A 21,535-nucleotide genomic window follows, 5' to 3' on the forward strand; every position below is an offset into this window, starting at 1 on the left:
GTATCACTCACAGATCTCTTGGAGATCCGACAGATGCCAGACGAGTCTGCTTATCAATTTATAGAGCGGATACGTCTAATGAGGGGACGTTGCCCAACGATCATTGAAGAAAGCGAAATGACCACTTTGGTGGCCAGGAACATGCTCACCAGCCTTCGAGAGGCTTTAACAGCCCACGATGTTCGAGATCTGGCAAGTTTGGCATCCAAGACAGGGAGGTTAGAATCCCTTTTTAAAGAAAATGATCACGACTTCCGTCAAGAGGGAGGTGCTGAAGCAATGCTAGTGCAAGATCGATCAACGTGCAGGCCACCACCAGTCCGCGATAAATGGAGGTCGGGTCCAACGTAGCTTCGGAAGATGGAGGTCGGATCTGAGGCTGATGTAGCCTCGGATGCTGACCTGCGAACTCCTAAACATCACTGGAAGTGACATTTAGGAGTCTTGAGGAGGAGGCTTATTGTTGAGCACAAAAAATAATAATTGTATAGCACATAATAATAATAATAAGAATGGCAGTAGGGTTTTGGATGGGTCTGAATATAAGCCAAATGGCCCGGAGGTCGGACAGAATAAAGGTCGGGCGTAGAGATCGGGCGCGGAGCTCAGGAGTGATAAGATCGGGTGCAAAGTCGAGCACGGAAGTCGGACAGGATAAAGTCGGGCATTGAGACGGCAGACACGGAGGTCAGACGTGATAAAGTCGGGCGCGGAAGTCGGACAGGATAAAGGTCGGGCAAAGAAGAAGTATCGGCAGTCGCGGAGGTCTGTCAAGAGGAAGGTCGGGCGAAGAAAGAGATCATATGGTACGCAGTCGGATAAGCAGGTCAGTTGGTTTGCAGTCTGACCAAAGGAAGTTGGTCGGTTGGTCTGCAGTCCGACCAAAGTAAGTTGGTTGGTTGGCCCACGGACGGGCCAAGGTAAGACGGTATGGTAGCAGAGTCAAAAGGAAGTCAGTTGGTCCAGCCATCCATCTAAGGAGATAAGGCGACCAAAGGATGCTATTTCGCCGTCGGTTGATCCACGGTTGGTTGGTTCTCAGTCGGCTGATCCGCGGTCGGTTGGTTCTCAGTCGGTTAAATAGGTCGGATGGTCCAAAGTCGGTTGAGCAGGTCGGGCGGTCCGCAGTCGGTTGAGTCGGACGACACGGAGGTCGGCTGATATGGAGGTCAGTTGATGCGGAGTTCGGACCAAGTGAGGTCGGACGAAGAAGAATGAGACGGACGATACGTGGTCGGACAAGAGACCAGATGGTGGTCGCTTGATAGGACAGCCAAAGAATCGTTTGGTCTAGCGACCAGTTAGTCTCTGGATTGGTCGGGTGGCACATAGGTCGGGCAAAACGAAGTCGGGCAAGAAGGGACATGGCAGTGGATATGCAGGTTCAAGTCGTGAGAGGTAGTTCTGGGGCGGTTTGAGGAAGTTGCAACCGGCGAACGGTTGAAGGAAGTTGCAACACGTGTCGACAGAAGAGGACTTTCTGGGCGGTTGACAACGGTTGCTGTAACCGACCAGACGGCGGTTCAAACCGTTTCTTTAAAGGGTTTTAAATAGGTCTGTTCCTAACCTAAGAAACCATCTTCAATCGACATCAAATTCAAGAGAATTGCTTTTGGGGATCACCACTTTATTTTCCAGTCTTTGTTTTTATTTTCCTATTTTATTTATGTATTCTACAGTGTTTAAAGATTCCTAGTCTCAGACACTAATTATATCAAATTTGAAGATATTTCCTATTTTCGAATTTTACTTTTTATTGTTGAAAAAATTGCATCAACAATTACATAATAAAAATATAAAATTAAAATAATTAAGGAGGGCCCAACACACTTGGACCCCACTAACTACGCCATTGTACTAATTATCAGCAACTATAGAAAAGACAAACAGATGTTTGCATGATACAAACTTCATGTGATCAAGCATACCATGCAAGTGCAATTTCTTTGCAAAACTAAGGGCAAGAACAAATTAAATAACCCCAATCAGGTTATAACTTTCAGTCGAAGACTTTTGAAATCTACATAACATAAGCCACTTGTTCTCTTTATTAGAGGAGTTGAGCAAAGATAATTTGTGAGTTACATCATTACTCTTTCAATTTGCGCTGGGCAGTAGTGTTGAGGAAAAACGGCACAAAACAATTTCCATGGAGATGATTAGTGTGGGCATCATATAAATATGATGGACAGAAGTATAGCAAAATCACAAGGATAATGTCAAGGAAACTAGCACCACTGTATCGGGTTTGTTTGGTTGCGTGTTGTCGTGTTTTGAAAATAGTAGAATTTTGAATTGAAATGATTGTTTGATGTGATATTTTGAACGAGAAGAAAATAAATGCAATATGTTGAATAAGAATGAAGATTATGACGTGACATTTTTTGAAGAGAGAAATAAGTTAAATTAGATGAATAATGAAAATGTGTGTTTGAAAAGCAACCAAACAAACCTGTTTTGGATAAGAAGGATTGGGACTTAATGGTCCATGGCAACAACAGTAGATTCAGTGTTTGATGGGCTTGAGCTCTAACATTATCTTATTTTTTTAAAACAAAAAATAGAGTAGCAACTCTGACTTTAGAAATTGATATTGAATTATAGATATGAAGCAAGACATGTGAAAAGATAGCAATGATGTGGCAATAAACACAAGCCCAATATTACAATAGTGCATTAAGAAATGAGATTGGCCAACATGACAACACCACAAAAATGTAAAACTTATAAGCAACCAAAAGGGAAGATAAATAAATAAAACAACTCCACTTACGTTAAAAGCGAACTAAATAAATTATAAATAGATCAATCAGACACAACTCCCTGCACCATTCCTCATGGAACTCATCAAGTCATATTTCTATAGGGGAAATAATATTTGCTATGTACAAAAAAGATTTCAACCATGATTCTTTAATTTCCACATGATGGAAAAAGATTTAGCATCTGCCTATCTCAATGTTTCAGTACACATATTTTGTTTTATTCCAATTGTGTAAAAACATAGAAATAAATAAATTAATAACACGAAAAAGCCTCTTTGGTAACAGAAACTTGTCACCTAAACTTCATGATTATATATATGATTTCATTATATCCATTTTTAATGATAATAAGATCATAATAATAGATTGATTAAGTGGAGCTAAATGTGCCAAGTAAAACAAAGAAAGTCATAGGTCATTAAGCTATAAGCATGCGATTGGACCCTAAACGAAAATAGTGTGCTACCATTAGTATTTACATGATACACCCACAAGCTCATTAAATACATACCAAATTCATTGTTCAACTTTACTGAATGCTCCCTAAATTCACTTGAACATAACATGAATGCAATGTGTGAAAACCAAATCATAAAAACACTAAGGGTAAGTTTCTTTAAGGTCTGATTCATCAATTTTCACCTTAAAAACCATAAAATCAAGCACCCATTTTTTCATTTAATACATACACAATAACAATTTCATTGAAAGCAACACGTCAAACACCTATTTATATCACATCAAACACTATTTCAATGATATTTTTACTATTCCCAAGAACCAAACCCAAATCAAACCTTAAAGGAATACACACCCTAAGGATCTATTCTCTGAGTTATTTTTTTAAGTTTTTTTTACTATTCAACTCTCACGATTTTCTATAAAAAATACACTATTTCCTCTTTGGAAAATATCACATTTAAACTGCTATTTAAACCAAAACACAAAACCAAACACACCTAAGAGTGTTTAGATATGTTTTGGAAATGTTTTGGGATTTTGATTTGGTTTGGGAATCTTAAAAAATTGAATAGAGAATGGGTGTTTAGTGTGATATAAATAGATGCTTGATGTGATGTTTAGGAGACACGAGAGAAATTTTATGAAATATTTTAGATAGAAAGATAGATTTTGGATGAGATGTTTTTTAGAGAGATAAATTTTGATGAATAGTACGAAAGCAGTTTTGAAAACATACATAAACAAAGGATAAGTGTACGGCAGAGATTTACTAAATTGCACTCCAGATTCCATACTATAATCAAGGCCACAAACTTTTTGATGTTGATCCAAGAAGATCCTTCTTAGTACATTTAACATCAATGCTCTTATAAGCAGTTGAACTGTCACATGGGGTGTCATCCATTCCATGCTCGCTAGAAGTTTGGTAAAAAGTGTTGTATATATTATCCGGCATTTCAAGCTTTATAAACATAAGCTGTCATGAAAATAAGCTAGTTAGGCCAATATATGCAAGGATAAAATGATGCATTATTACCATTTGCATGACACCTATGACAAGTAGAAGTAAATCAAGCAAAGCATCTTTGAAAAACAAACATGTGCAAGCAAGAAAAAAGTGATTTGCAGAGAGCAACAATAATAAGATTTGATACACCGGAAGTGTCTGAGTATATTTCCTATAAATTCCAGTTCTAGGATTTGGATAGTGATAAATTCGGCAAAGTTGGTCAAGCACAGCAAGATTCAGAGCATCTTGCATGGGTCCACTCCTTATTATTTACTCAAATCCTATGATTTCCTAAGTGCCCTGCCTTCAGAATAAATTCTATAGATGTAAATAACTTCTCTTTATTTCTCCTATGTGGCAAAATATTTGTCACCCTATTAAAATTTTTATTCTACTCTTCTAAAAATAAGTAAAAAAATTAACTTCTTGTTCCATTTTTCGAGGACATTTTATTGTTCAATCTTATGAAAGCAATCCACTTTCTGTATGTATGATTCCAATATGACTATCATCAGAACTTAATCCACCATTAAAATCATGTTAAGAAGCAACTCAATGCTCAGCACTTGGCACTAAAATAACTTCTCATATCAACAGACACTTAACATATTTACAATACATGAATTAAAAATCAAGAAAAAAATGTCATATATATCAGCAAGAACAGTATACTAATTTATGCACAAAAACCTGCTGAAGATAAAAATTTTATCAAAATGTTCGATGTTATGAATCTAATGCCCAAAAAATGAAAAAAATAAAGACTCAAAATCATATACTTACAGCAGCATAGAGCAATCCCACAAACGGATATGTTGTGAACATTTCTTTCACTTTTCTCTTTTTCCTTGTTTCATAAAACTGAAGCATCTTTTCAAGTACCTATTCTGCAAGATTAAGTAATATTTAAAGAGTGAAATAGCACCTTAACATAATCATTTCTCTGGGGAAAAGTGGGGGTGGGGATTTACCAAAATGGAAAAGTAACAAGGATAAAAGAATACAGAGTACAGATATCCATAAAGGTAAAAATGCAAACATGATTGCTAGAGGATGAGCTAACCAATAATGCTCTTGAGTGTCTAATAAGTTCACATGTAACTTGTTGCAATATCCAACTTAACAAAATATCAGCATTTCAAACAAAATGCATGTCAGATAAAAGTTAAAAGACTCTAAAAGTTGCTTCTATTACCTCATCAGCATTGTTCACTTGGCAGGCCTCTTTCCAAGGTGTAACAAACATTCTTAATGACTCTGCAGATATAGAAGGACCACCTAAAACTTCATTGTTAGGGTTCTTATGCGTGGTACTTGCATTGGTGTTATCCCATTTAGACTCCTTCGCCGGAGAAGATCTGCTTGATCTGATCTGCTCATATTTCCTCTTTTTCCCAGGCACATGATCTGAAGTGCGACTTACAGCACCACTATGCCTACGAAGCCTTGAGTCACTATCATTTATCAACCCCAGCCTTTTCTTTTCTTCATTTGTGGATGGATAGGGGCAATTACTTGCACGATCTAATCTATTTGACAGGGGAACACGGCCGATGTCAGTATTGTTCCCAACTTGAGTAGTGTCATATTCAACATCTTAAAAGTTATCATCTTCTTCGGAGGGATCATCATCTGAACTTGAAGCAAATCTTATATGTTTACCAAAAAACTGAGGAGAGGTGAAAGATTTTACTCACTCTGATATTTTAGCAAAATTTTCGTCCATTTCTTTTTTCTGTACATGGATAAGAGGTTTCATGCTGCATTTTACAGATTTTGTTCTCAGTTTCTTAATGCATTTTTCTAACTCTATGCCTTCTGATTTCTTTGCCTTTTTTATATGATTAATATACAGCCTGCACAGAGGTGGTTTCATCGATTCAGTCAAATACAATATAATGACAGAAAACCGTATTCATCATTTGATCTATCACTCAAAAACATTGAAAAAAAAATAAAAAATGCATTGTCATGATAATGTACAAATACTCATCCAGAAAAGGGATAATAATAAAATAAATAGAAGTGTAATAGAATTTAAACAAGAAGAGAAATTTCTAGATGCAACTTGTAATTAAATATTGTTTGTAGGAAGCTGAGGTTCTATGGCATTGGTTTTCCCTGTTACTTGGGCTATCTATAACAAATAGCACATTCAACTTTATCGTTTTTATTTAAATCCCGCAAAAATTCATAAGATCAGATGATTTAGCCTTTTTACTGCAAACTTTGTCAAGTGATATTGATACATATCTATCTATAGAAGATACAAGTCTATTAGGTAAATCAATTTGTCACTTACACCCTACTTGATTTTGTTAAAATTCATTAGCAAAGCAATATATATATAGCTTTAACTTATGTAGGTAGTAAAATAAACCAATTTATGCAGTTTATTTCCCTTCTGATGGAAGAAGCTAGCTTCTCGACTTATTCCATCACTTTCTTGGAGGCTCTGATCCACGTTCTGTAGATCATTTAAACCAACAGCTCAAATAAAAATATTTCATTTCTAAACAATAAAATAAAATAAAATAAAATTATATGATCATAGGAGTAATACACTTAAAAAAACAGCCACTGCATACAAATATCCAAAAAAAGATCGGTTCTATTATTGATTTTCTGTGAATGATTAGTTCAGTTTGCGGTCAACTAATTATGCATACAAAGGCATACAGGATTCTTTAAGTTTATAAGGAAAACTTAAGCACAACTTCATAATCATTATCATATGTGCTGATACTAAATTGCACATCTACAAACCAAAATAAATAAATAGAAGATAGAATTGATTTGCAGAAGTTCAAACACAATATTGACGAACAATCATCATTCAAATGTATTTATGGGGAAATAAGTCACTATTACATTCTTCTAGACAATTATATTGTAGGTAGCACTCAGTAAACAATTTATATCAAAAGCAAGTTATATAGGAGAACAAGCAACAATTTAGCATCATTCAGTGGGCAGTAGCTAGGTTCGAGCCATTATATGTTAGGGCAATTTTGTGTTGCAAATGAAACCCTTTACCATTTTCATGTAAAAAATGTTTGAAATTATTTGTATTAGTAAAAAGTTTCATGTGTTTTATTTTCATAGAAAGACATTTATAAGATACACTTCTTGCTCACAAATATTTTCTGTACCGGGCTTGAATACACTACGGAAACCAGGTGGCATTGCCAACTATGTCAGTAAAATTCCATTGTAAACAATGCATATCATATGACAGGAAAAAAAAAAAACCTTAGTTTATGCTTAAACAGTAATCTGCTTTCAAAACATTGCTCCTACCCTCTAATATTCACATTCAAACGATTCTTTATGAGAAAGGCATTATAGCAACAGATATATGCCAGGATAATACTATTGTCATAGAAAAAACAATAAGCCCAAATATTGATGCAATCATCAGTACTAAGAAAAGAAGAATGGATTTTAACCACTTACCCTTTCTTAGCTCTTCCGACCGCATGCTTTTCTGAAACCCAGTAACCGTTCTATCCTGCAACGTTATTATTTTATCATTTCATAAAGGAATTTCCTAAATTTTGTGAATTGAAAATATAAATAAATAAATAAATAAAAACAGTCTACTCATGATAAGTATATACACCTAAAGGCCTAAACCCACTAGATCTCTTTTGCACAAACAAAAATCAAATTTTTTAAGAGTAAAGTAGTTTATCGATAGAAGTTAATGATCTAATAGTACAGCGAGATAGAAGCATAGGTTATAGAAAAACAACAAAGGTGTGTTCTTTAGAAGTACATTTCCAGACTTTTACTATTCATAAAAGTTTTCTTTCAAAAAGCATTAAATCAAACACTTATTTTTTATTTTTTATATTATAAAAAAAATCAATTTTAAATTCAAAACAAACATCAATACTTATTTATATCACATCATGCAATTATTCCAATTCAAAATTTTTACTATTCAAATCTCAAACCCAAAATGCAAACCCCCAAACAAACGCACCCCAAATATCAATTTCGTCCCCAAGAATACAAACCACATAGAAACTAGAAATATAAAAGATTTAGGCTGCAAGAATATCTCTGCAAGTTGAGCATTCAAGACATTGCCATTTTTAATACTACTGATCTGAAAGAAGTTAGGACACTTGGTTGGATAAAGCAGGTTAAGAAGCAAATATCCATTAATATAAGCGGATGTACATTATTGAATTCTCAAAAAGCATAATTCCAAAAATTGGTTTTACAGATGAATAATATGTTCGAAGTTAGGACCACAGTTTTACCAAAATAGAGAAAACATAAGCTGTTTCTAGCACTTAAGGGTGCACATGGTTGAGATATGTTTTATGAAAAAAAAAAATAGTGCTTGGCAAGTTATGGGCTTGTGCAAACGTTAATAACAAATGGCACACTCACACTCAATGATAAGAGATAAGAAAAACAAAAAACATTACCACACTGTATATCGCTCTTTCATTGCGCCAAAATTCCAATGTCGGCATCAGCAATCTCCCTGAATTTTTGGTGAAGAAGAGAGGGAAGAAACAAATTTCATCAATGTTATCCTTTTTTATATATATATTCTCTCTGGCTGTTAAAGAGCATCAAAATATTAATTGATGGAAGTAAGATAATATTAAAGAGCTTAAAAGGAATTTACATACCTGATCTGGATCTGGTACAACTCATTAGCCTACTTGAAGAAGCAGGCCCAGTTTGTTCATGTCCTATGTCAGGAGTTTTCTTAACCAGATGAGGAGAGAGAGAGGTAAAATACATTAGTCATATAATCCATCATTCTAAGTGCTTTATAAATCTTTCAATTGAAAAAATCATGCCTTTTTCAAGGTATTTGTAGGTAAATCCTGAATGGTAAGATAATATTACTGGAGTTTATTCATGTACTGTAATATTTAAAATTCTCAAGACAGGTGATATAGGTAACAGATCTTGATGGGGTGCAGTGCCCACTGCTCAAACACATTAATTCTGAAGGATGATTACTTAATATATGCTTTCCACTGGCAAATCCATACTGACACAACCGGCAACATGGAACTTACAAGGTGACATGATCTTCTTATCCAAATCTTTCCACTAGGTTTCGTTGCATAGCCAACAGCTCGCAACTTAAAGCACTTCGTTCCATGGATATCAATAAACAGTCCTATATGTTGCCTATATAATGGTTATATATCATCGTACAACCACTAAATTAGTTAAAATGTCAATTTGAGGAAAAAACTTTATTAGTGGGAACTCGAAGTCATTACAAGTATGAATAAGGGAAAAACTCCACGAAAGAAAGATTTATGAACTCCAGTTCGATTCCGGCATGCTACACTTTTTAGTTATTGGGAGAACCTGAGTGCGAATTGGGTTAACTACTTAACCGAGGGCAATAGTTTGCACGCTAGGCCATCTAGGCTCGATCAAGAACGCGTCGGCAGAAGATCTTGAACCCCATACCCTTGCGATTATAAGTTCACCCACCACACTATATCGGTCACCCCCGGAGCAAGTTCAATGTATTCTTTTTTTTTTTTTGTAACTCAGAAGTCACTATATTCTCGATTGTATATATTGATGCCTTGTATCACAAACTTTTCTTTCTTCCAAGTAAGTGGCTTAAGGCTAACTTCTAGCATGATGCATGTTAAAGAGTAAAGGGTATTGTCATGATTTTAAAATTGCAAGGGAATAGTGCAATAAAGATACCACTGAAAAGTGTACTCACATATTCTCTTCTTTTAGTCTTAGCCCCCGATGCTCCAGCACTCTCCGACAAAATACTTGCATCAGCATCTACTGTCTGCTTGTAAGTATCCGTGAGAATATTTAATGCAGATCGGTAGAAAATGAGCAGATTTAGTCAATCTATCAACAATTACCCAAACTGAATCATAACTCTTGACTATCTTGGGAAACCCTGTAACAAAATCCATTGTAATATTCTCTCATTTCCACTCTGGAATAAACAAGGGCTGTAAAGTTCCCGCTGGTCTCTGATGTTCTGCTTTGATTTGCTGACAAGTCAAACATTGTTCTACATATCGAGCAATGTCCCTTTTCATACTTGGCCACCAATAATGCAATTTCAAGTCCCTATACATTTTAGTGGCTCCTGGATGTACAGAATAAGGTGTCAAATGTGCTTCAACCATCACATCTTCACAAATTTTATCAGTATCTGGGACATATAACCGTTTCCTGTATCAGAGTACGTCATTCTCTGTCAATTGGAAATCAGAGGGTTCACCTAAAGTGATATCTTTCTTCAGCAGAGTACTCGTCATGTTGTTGTCCTGTGTGAATTCGATCTAGAAATGTCGGTATGAGTGTTAAAGCTGCAAGTTTTGCTGTTACAAGTCCAGGTTCAATAAGTTCGAGGTTCATCCTCTGTAGGTCAAGGAGTTCAGATTTCTGAATTAAAGTCATAGCTGCCACTCTTTCATACTGATTTTTGACTCAATGCGTCTGCCACAACATTAGCTTTACTAGGATGATAGTTGATCACAAAGTCATAATCTTTCACAAGTTCTAACCATCTTCGTTGTCTCATATTCAATTCTTTCTAAGTGAAGAAATATTTTAGACTCTTGTGATCGGTATAGATCTCGAAACATTCACCGTACAAGTAATGTCTCTAGATTTTGAGCGCAAACACCACGGCTGCTTGTACTTTTTCAACTTTCAAGCGGCATAAGCGATCACTTTATCGTTCTACATCAATAAACACCCGAGACCATTCTTTGAAGCATCACTGTAAACTTTAAAACCTCCAGTCCCGATTGGGATTGCTAAGATAGGAGCTGATGTCAATCGTCTATTCAATTCTTGAAAGCTTTGTTCACATGATTTTGTCCATTTATATGTCACATTCTTCCTAGTCAATTGTGTCAAAGGAGAAGCAATTTTAGAGAAGCCTTCCATAAATCTACGGTAATATTCTGCTAGTTCGAGAAAACTACGCACTTCTGATGGATTTGTAGGTTGTGGCCAATTATTAATGGCTTCAACTTTGCTTGGGTCAACTGAAATTCTTGCTCCCGATATCACATGTCCCAAGAATACAACTCGATCTAGCCAGAGTTCACATTTTTGAACTTTGCATACAACTATTTCTCTTTCAAAACTTCTAACCCATTCCTCAGATGCATCACTTGCTCATCTTCAGTCTTGGAATAAATCAAAATATCATCAATAAATACAATGACGAACTTGTCTAGAAAGCCTTTGAACACCCGATTCATCAGATCCATGAACGCTGCTGGGGCATTTGTCAGTATAAATGGCATTACTAGAAATTCATAGTGCCCGTATCTCGTACTGAATGTTGTTTGGGGAATGTCTTTTGCCTTTATCTTCAATTGATGATACCCATACCGCAAATCAATCTTCGAAAAGATAGTCGCACCTTGTAGCTGATCGAACAAATCATCGATTCGGGGTAAAGGATATTTATTCCTGATCGTGATTTTGTTCAATTCTTGGTAATCGATACACATCCTCAACGTGCCGTCTTTCTTCCGAACAAACAAGACTGGTGCTCCCCAAAGTGAGAAACTTGGACGAATGAAATCTTTATCTAGTAGTTCTTGCAGTTGTACTTTCAGTTCTTTCAATTCATTCGGCGCCATTTGATATGGTGATTTAGAAATAGGTGACACTCCAGGTTGTAGCTCAATCACAATTCAATTTCGCGATCTGGTGGTAGCCTTGGAAGATCATCCGGAAATACCTCAGGATATTCTCACACTACTGACACATCACCAACAGTAGGACACTGTTTCCCCTGGACACCCATCACACTTATCAGATAGCCTTCACAAACCCTTTCCAGTAATCTTTGTGCCTTAACAGCTGATATTATAGGAAATTTGAAACGCTTCTTTATCCCGATAAAAGAAAATGGTTCTTCACCCTCGTACTAAAATACAATACTCTTTTTCTGATAGTCGGTTGTAGCACCATATTTTGATAACCAATATACCCAATATCACATCATAATCATTCATGTCCAGAACGATCAAATCAGCATATAATTCTCTACATTCTCTAGGAATAACACATCCTCGCAGGATTTGATTCATTTGTTTTGTATCACCGGAAGGAATCATCACATTGAATTTAGCCTCAGTTACGTTAGGTGTTCTACCTAGTTTTCTCACATACTTAGTGGATGCAAAATAATGTGTAGCTCTAGAATCAAATAACACATAAGTCGAAGTACCGAAGATAGAAAGCTTACTGGTGACAACTGGATTTTCTTCTACATCTTTCTTTGTCATCGTAAAAACTTGCGCTGGTACTCTCCCTTGGTCCTTTTGTGCTCTCGGACACATACTTGTCATATGTCCCCTTTGTCCGCAAGAAGAACAAGTTTTCAGTTCGTCACGACAAATCCCAAAATGTGATTTACCACAATTTCGATACAGAGGTCGTGGTGGTGGTGGCGGTGGTAGTGGTACTTCTCTTTGCTCCACCCTGGGACGTTTATCTGGTCTTCCTTGTTCAGGTCTCTGTCCTTGTCGGGGTTGGAATGGTCGTGATGATTGAGGTTGCCATGCCTTTTTTCTATTATTTCCACCCCACTGTGGTGCTTTCCGCTGCTGAAAATGACGTCTCATCTCTTGTGCATGTTTTATTCGTATCTCAGTTTGTTCAGCAGTTTGTGCTCTCTCTGCAACTTGTGCATAAGTCATTCCTTGAGTTCCCGCCATACTCACATCTCTATAAAGCTCAGGCCTCAAGCCTTCAAGGAATCTCTCCACTTTTAATGCTTCAGTACTGACCATGTGTTCCGAAAACCTAGATAACTACTCAATTTTACAGAGGTAGTCTGTAATAGTCATGGTTCCCTATTTCAACTGTATGAATTCATTCATCTTCATGATTCTGACAGGAGCAGTGAAGTATTTATTTCTGAAAATCTCTTTGAACCTGTCCCAAGTCATTACAGCAACATCTTCAATACTTTTGACTGTGTCCCACCAGTGTCCCGCACTACTACGTAACATGAAGGAAGCACACAAAACCTTCTCTGTATCTGGAATTCTGCTATATTGGAACATATTTTTAAAGTTCTCAACCAGTCTTTAGCAACCAAAGGATCAGTAGCATCTTCAAAGATTGGTGGATTCAGTTTACGGAATCGCTTGGACACCAACTCAACAGTCTCTGTTCGAGGTTTTGGTTGATTCACATCAGTACATTGGTTATCCACATTTTTTTGTTCAATAAGCTGTTGAATCTTTTGTGCCTAGCGTTCAACTAAGTCTGTCAGCCGAGCTATAACAGCATCCCGATCAACACCAGCAATCGGTGTTGTCTGCTCAGGCGTTCTTTCCATACCACTACTTTCACCCTGTTCTCTCACCATATCTATTAAAAAATACCACCTGTCCTGCACCACATGGCCAATATAATTCATAGTACATATAATGTAGGAACAAGAAATAACTTGACTCTAGCCTACTAAACATGTACCCCATTCATTTCACATTCGTATTATTCACAGTATACTATATATAAGATAATTAAAACTGCTTCTATCCAAATTTTAAACACAAACCTAAACTCACAAGTACCATGACTACCACACATGTACTGTACCTCAATACACATGCACGATCACACATGCTCACGAGCACACACTGCTGCAGTCAGCGGCTCAATGGCGGCGATCAAACAATAGCATTTTAGTAACAGTAGCATTATGTAGAAGTACGGTAATAGGAATCATTTTACCATATATCATCTTCATTAATTTTGAAACACAGAAGAGCGCGTAGCATGGAAACCAATCGCCATTCATTATAAAATTATTTAATAACCAGCAATTCATTATCAAGTAAAGTCTAAAGTCAATATAATTCATGATACAAAAATATAAACAAAATTTAAAGAAACACCTACTGGGTGTAGCCGGGCTCGCTCAAGTTCTGAGCTCGTGTACATGGACAGTCTACAGGAAGCTAATCGTGCTCTGATACCACTCTGACACGACCACACTTACACTATACTACTAACACCAATTCACATATAAGAAAATGATAAACATGCTATAATCTCTTTTAATTACTTACATATATAACAATCTGTTCACCTGCTATAATTTTTTTTTTCTCAGCAAAACATAAAATAACTCAACAGTAGCCTGTTAACATTCACCAAAAGGATCTCAAACCATATAAAAAATTACACAATCGACATACTATTTATAACAACACCATACAACTTCTAAAACAGACGTAATATAGAACAACGGAAGCAAAACAAGCCACGGTCCTGCCCGCAGGTCGTCATCTATGTAAACGGTAACTTAAAATGCCTGTAAGAGCGCCACGGCTACTCCAGTCTGACCATCAAGTCATATATCATCAGGATTACCTACAATGCATAAACTGAGTGAGATTTATAAATCTCCGTAAGTAGAAATTATGCATGATGTGAAGTTTATCTCAAAATTCTCAATATGCAGAATGTTCTCTCGTTTGAAATCACCAATTTATTTATGAAATACTCTCCAGGGCCGCTAGAGACACTACTATACACCGGAAGGAGCTCAATATCCACTTATTCAAATCAAACGGTGGCCTACACCAGGTAGCCTATACCGGGTTTCCACGTAAGGTTTCCTCGGGTCGCTTCTTCCTAGGTCGCCTATTCCGAAAGCATTGTTTATGCATTGTATGTAAAGTCACAATAGACGGTGGCCTACACCAGGTTTCCCCAGGTCGCTTCTTCCCAGGTCGCCTCTCCCGCCCTCGGTGTATAATCCGCGGTCTAACATAGTAAAACCATCTTATTCCACTTCAATGCATGATATGCATGATTAATGAAAATACAATGCAATATATTTCACAATATACAGATATTATTGAACTCACTGGTTCAAACCACATCAATTTTGGAGCTCACAGACTCCTTCAATATCAAATATAGAGTTTACAGGCTCAACCATATAACATACAGAGCTCACAGGTTGAAACCAATTTATATACGGAGCTCGCAGGCTCAAACCACATGATCAAAGAATATTAATCACATATTACAGTTTTCTGATATTCACATATTACCAATCAAACATAAATAACTCACAAAATAATATATTTATGCATTGTAGTTGCAAATGAATTTCTACTTACATGAAATTCGCCAAAAACGTCAATAACCCTGACTGTTAAAGCTCTTTTCACGATTCCAGTATTACAGTAACAACAATTAATTACAAATATTATCCTAATTTACTAAATAATTATTTCCACTCAAAACTTCCTCTACTTAGTAAAATAGCAATAATTCATGAACACGGAAAAATACATGAACTAGGCTTTTAACGAATTCGGCGTAAAAGTTCTTTTTTTTTTCTTTTTCTTCGCGTATCCCTCTGCCTTTCTCCCTCTCTTCTGCAATTGATAAAAAAATTTAATTTACTATTATTATTTATTTATATATTTAATTATTCTATTTATTTTACTTTTTATTTAATTACTACAATTAATTTTCAAGTGATCTATATTTAACTTATACCACCAATATCCAAATAATTTACCTAACTATTTGTATCCTACTAGAATCTCAGATAAATTATGACAATATTTTCTTATTGATAAACAAGTAAAGCATATACCAAATTATAAACAATTTAACATTCAATAGAAAATAAATAACCTAACATCACCATTGATATATAAATAATATAAAGTGCACTCAAAATATGAATTATACTAAACTAATTATAAATTAACACAAATAATATAAACAGAACATATAATTAAACAATTAATACTTAATTAAACTAATGTATGCAACTCATGAAGTATATTTAAACTAACACAAATTAACATATACGTAATTTACCAGCACCTAAAATATGAAATATATATTGGCCAATGAGTAGTGAGAACCTCGAGTATCACATTTACGGATTCACTCAAAGCCTCTAATTTTTATCTATCTTCAATAAAAAAAAATATATTTATTTATATTTAAAGCTCCCTATTTTTTTTATAAAATTAGTTCAAGTTAATTATAAATAAATAAATAATTTTTTTTATTTTAATTATTTTAATTATATAAAATTTATTATTAATAATATCCATTAATATCCATATTATAGTATATTTTATTGAAATATAATTTTGAAAATGTTTAAATACCTTCTAAATTTTTTAATCATATATATAAGGGTAAATTGATTTTTGTGTCTCATAATTGGACTCTTTTATCAGGCAACCGGAGGATTTCTTAAAATAGTCATGTAAGTGAATTTTTTTTTTGCAATTTAGTTGTCGATGCCTACGTGGCACCTGCATGGCATGCCAGTGAACATATGTCGGCCAGGTCAGTGCCATGTAGTGCACACGTGTCCGCCACATGGATATTTTCTTATTTTTCTTTTTATTTTAAAATATTAAATATATAAAATATAATATATAAATCAAAAATATAAAAAAAATAAAAAATAAAAAATAAAAGTTATTCACATATCCACCAGGTCACAACCCCATGCCCAATACGTGGATAATTTTAATTTTTTATAATAAATTTAAAAAATTTAAAATAAAAATAAAAAATACTACTCCCTCCGTCCCATATATATATTCATTTGCTTTTTACACGAAGTTTTAGAAATATTAGTATTATATTGAGATGTAGTAGAAAGAAAGATAAAAAGACTAAATTACCTTTATTAATATTGTATAATATAAATGTAATGATATTTGTGTAATATATTGTAAATTGGAAGGGTATATGTACCGTTAGATAGATAGTACAGTTACTAAAAAAGAAAATAGATACTTTGTTATGGGACGGACCAAAATGAAAAAAATAGATAGATTGTTAAGAGAAGGAGTATAATATATAAACTATTAAAGGCTACGTAGGTGTTGACCTAAAGGGACATGTAGATAATTTTTATTATTTATTTACTTACTTTTAATTTTATTTTTTATTTATATATTTTTTATTTTTAAATTTTTATACTTAAAATAAAATAAAATAAAAATTATCCACGTTGCGGACACGTGTCTGTCATATAGTGTTGACCTGGCCAACATGTCTCTGGCATGCCATGCAGATGCTACATAAGCATCAATGACTAAATATGCAAAAAATTTTCACTGCACGTTTTAAGACACCCTGCAATTACAGAATATAAGTAAATCAGAATATGAGACATCAACGACTAAATCAAAATATAAATAAATATTTACATTACCAAATTTAAATATTTACTTATATTTTGATTTTTTTAATAGTGTTTTGATTTGAGATATTTTTCTATGTGAGGCATGTAAAATCATGTGATTATATATAAATAATATTTCATATTAAATACTATTAATTTTTTGTAAAAAAATATATATATATATCATACAGTGAAAATTGTTTAAAAAATTATTGGCGAACAAAAAGTTATTTTTTTATGATATATTTCCCTTCATCTGACTCTAAAGGTTCCATTTACTTTTTACGTCATTGTACTTAATATTAAAAATATTTTTATATTTGTATAATTTTTTGCATAAATTTCGTTATAATAGTATTATAACACACTAATAAAAGTATTTTTGTCTTTTTTCCTTAATTTGTATTACATTTTCATATAATAATTAATTTTTAAAGATCAATACGCAAATAAGACTTTTAGAACCGGACAGAGATAGTATAATTTATTTATTTATTCAAATTATTTGTATTATATTATTGTGAGTTTTTTTTTCTAATTTTATCACTAAAATTATATATCTTTATATAATTTAATGATTAACTATTAATATGAGTTATTTATTATTATTTTTAATTTGGTTTTTTAATATGTAAATAATTTTACCTTATTATTTAAATATATAAAGATTCATATCATATATAATTTTACCTTATTATTAAGTAATTTGGAATTAATGTTAGGAAAAATAGTATACAACTCTTTTCTGGTTTTTGTTATTTGCTGAAAACTCCCGCTGATCTTAAAATTTCATCTAATGTAATCATGGTTTTTAAAATATTGTACATTCACCCCTCATTCTAATTTTTTTTGACAGCGTTAAATTTAACCATAAGTAGACTGTTATGCCTATGTTTTTAGTTTTTTACTTCGAAAATTTTCAGACAGTGGTAGAAAAGGAATTATCCCCAATTTACTTACACCATTTACCTTAAATTTCTCCCACAACAGTCCGACGCGACACTTCCCTAGATCCGATGCCGCCCTCGTACGCTCGTCCGCTCCGACGCTACACTCCCTCCGACCCCGCTAATCCTCTGATGCCACTTCTCGCACTGTCACAACTGCTCTCGCTTAGATTTCCCTTCGTGGAGGAAGACGCGGCCAGTTGACCGGTGACGGGCGGTTCTAGGACTCCAAACATCAAGTCCTTTCCATTTTGATAAAATTTCTTAAATCTCTTTTAATCGTAAGTAGGAACATATTTTAGTGCCAAACATTTTAGTTTGATTTTGGTATTTAGGGTGAAACCCTCCGTCGGTCATATGTAATTGCAGGGACGGGTACTCTATGTCGAAAAGGTTGTAAATTTTTGTCTTTTTTGGGTCAAGGTTACTTTATTCCTTCATTTATTGTGTGTATTTTTTCGTATATTTCGAATGAACTTAGTGATTTTATTGATAATTAGATTTGGTTGATTCTAAAAATCAGTCGGTTCATGTGCATATTTCACGCACTTTCGGTGGTTGTGGTCCCCAACATAATGAACAAGTTAGTCACAATATATTGTGTGGGTTGATGGCTACATTGAGTGGGAGGGCCCTGCTAGGTGATATAGGGGTGGTAGCTTTGTTTGGTTCCGGGAGAATAGTTCTACTTTGGTGCTATCTATGACATGTATTGCCCGCCGGAGGAAGGACAGGTGTTATGGAGTTCACACATTGGAGCCTCGATAGTCCCCATAGTGCAAATCTTTGGAGTCCAATATATACCATTAGATACGAAGTGCTAAAGAAGGTTTGTTTCTTGAATGGCATCGGAAAGTAGCATTTTGGGAAACACCGTTATTAAGGACGGTGAGGATGATGACGATGATAAGGACCATGACGATGATGAGGACAGTGAGGATCATGATGCAATATTTATGGACTATGTGTAGGATTAGGATTGAGGAGTTTCAAACTGACAGAGCTAAGGACTTAACTGGTGGATCTGATCTGCATAATGAAGAAAAGGTTCAAAAAGGGAAATGCATTGCGAGTCTAGACTCGTGTGAGGAGAAAGGGGGGCATGATGAGGAGAGTGAGAGGAACGATGATACAAATGGGGATTTCAAGTACATAGGCATTGAGAAACCCGTGTCGAAATCGATTACAATGAAGAAATTGGCACTCATGGATGGCACGAGGACGAGTGTGCTAGTCCCGTCAGGGTTTCAGTTGGGATGCAGTGCGAATAAGGCACAAGTAAACCTCGTAGTTTTTTTTATGTTCATACCTTAGATTTGACATAACTACATTGCTAATATTATCCTTTATTATGTAGATGAGGATAATGACAATGAAAATGACAACATAGATGCTGACGAGTATTAGGAGGATGTGTGGATCTATGAAGAGGGCAACTGGGAGAATACACGTAAAATAGAAAGTGACGATTCGGAGCAAATCTCGGATAGCGGAGAGTGAGGAAGTGAAGATGTAAAGGGAAATATTAGCTCGGATGATTCACTCTTGGAGAAGGACGCAACATATGCTGATGAGGGAGATATTCCGATGGATGAGACCTTACATATGGCCGAAAATGAGGGGGCTGGAGAGTGGGAGCGCGAAATGGGGGCAATATGGAAAGAAAGTGGTGGATTAGTGATGGCCCGAGCGAGAAGGATGGGGTACTTTGCAGTCCGGCCAGATTAGATGATGCACAGGGACCAACCCACGATGAATGGAATAACAAGATGGATGTAGCCGATCATGATCTGAAAGTCAGAATAAAATTTTTAACTGAGAGAAATATAGGCAAGCCCTCCGTGATTGGGTTTTCTGGCGTGGATAAGATTTAAATCTCATAAAGAATGAAAAAAACAAGTGACAACCGTATGCAGAAAAAATTATGAATGGAGGATACATGCATCTTCCGTCATGAGAGGGGACACCTTTCAAATCAAAATTTCGAAGGATGCCCATCAGTGTGCACATCAGTCAAAAAATGCGTAGACAAACTACAAGTACATTGGGGGAGGATAAAAGACATGGTAGCTATACCTACTTTGAAGAAAAAATTCAACGGGATGTGCGTGTTAAGGTGAGTCTTTACAAAGTTTATCAAGTTAAGCAACATGCTTTAGAGTTTATCAAGGGTTGCACATCTGATTAGTACAAAAGGCTTTACGATGAATGCGCAAATGTGTCCAAGTACAACACGGAGAGCAGTTGTATTTTGCACTTTAATCAGAGAGTTAGTCCGTCGGTGGTCAAACGGATGTATTATTGTTTGGCGGCCTCAAGGAACAGATTCAAGGCAGGCTGTTGGATAATAATTTGACTAGACGGTTGTTTTCTTAAGCGAATTTATAAAGGGTAGCTGCTAACGGCCATAGGGATAGATCCGAATGACAATATAATATATACCATATAGTCTTTGCGTTTGTCGAGATTGAGAAGAACGAGATGTGGGACTGTTTCTTAGAGTGATTTTTGAGAGATATGAGGGATTCTAGGACTAGGGAATGGACGCTAATATCCGATCGGCAGAAAGGTTTGGTAGAGACGATTATTAAGCGAGCTCTGGGGGTAGAGCATTGTTTCTATTTGCGGTATATCGGAAACAACTTCAAGTTTTGGTTTGAGGGATTGCAATTGAAGCGTCTGTTTTAGAATGCGGCATCGACAGTTAACCTAAAGGAACATGAGAAGGTGCTATGAAAAATACTTCGGTAAGATGCAACCTTTGAAATAGGAGAAGCCGTATATGCATGGTTGAGCAAGATTCTGCAGCATCACTGAGCAAGGAATTCTTTTCACTCCACAGAGTGGTATCCTCATGAACAACATATGTGAATTTTTTAATCATTATATTTTGAAGGCAAAGGACCTAACGATCATTGATATGTTTTAGTGAATTCGTCAAAAATTGATGGTGCGCATTCAAATGAAAAATAACATGGGAATTGAGAGATTTGAGGGGATCGTTATTAACAACTATTGTTGTTATTAAAAACTATTAATAAGAAAATTCTTTTGTAATGTATTGTTGTTATTAACAACTATTACTCCTGATGATATATTATATAATTATAATAACCTGTAACGTACATTTTTTTATAAATTCAAATACCCCTGTTTTCTACTTTGG

General features: G+C 35.1%; 1 protein-coding gene across 1 annotated transcript; it reads right to left on the reverse strand.

Moving 5' to 3' along the window:
* Nucleotides 1–4,026: 4,026 nt before the first annotated feature.
* LOC127249318 (protein NO VEIN-like) lies at nt 4,027–7,422 on the reverse strand. Its single transcript, XM_051272065.1, has 4 exons — nt 7,389–7,422; nt 5,432–5,808; nt 5,020–5,118; nt 4,027–4,203 (listed from the first exon to the last, which is right to left on the reverse strand). The coding sequence occupies exons 1-4, from the start codon at nt 7,420–7,422 to the stop codon at nt 4,027–4,029; spliced, it is 687 nt and encodes a 228-aa protein (XP_051128022.1).
* Between the last annotated feature and the right edge of the window lie 14,113 nt (nt 7,423–21,535).

Source organism: Andrographis paniculata, unplaced genomic scaffold (genome assembly GCF_009805555.1).
Source record: "Andrographis paniculata isolate CXL003 unplaced genomic scaffold, ASM980555v1 Contig11END, whole genome shotgun sequence".
Lineage (NCBI taxonomy): Eukaryota > Viridiplantae > Streptophyta > Magnoliopsida > Lamiales > Acanthaceae > Andrographis > Andrographis paniculata.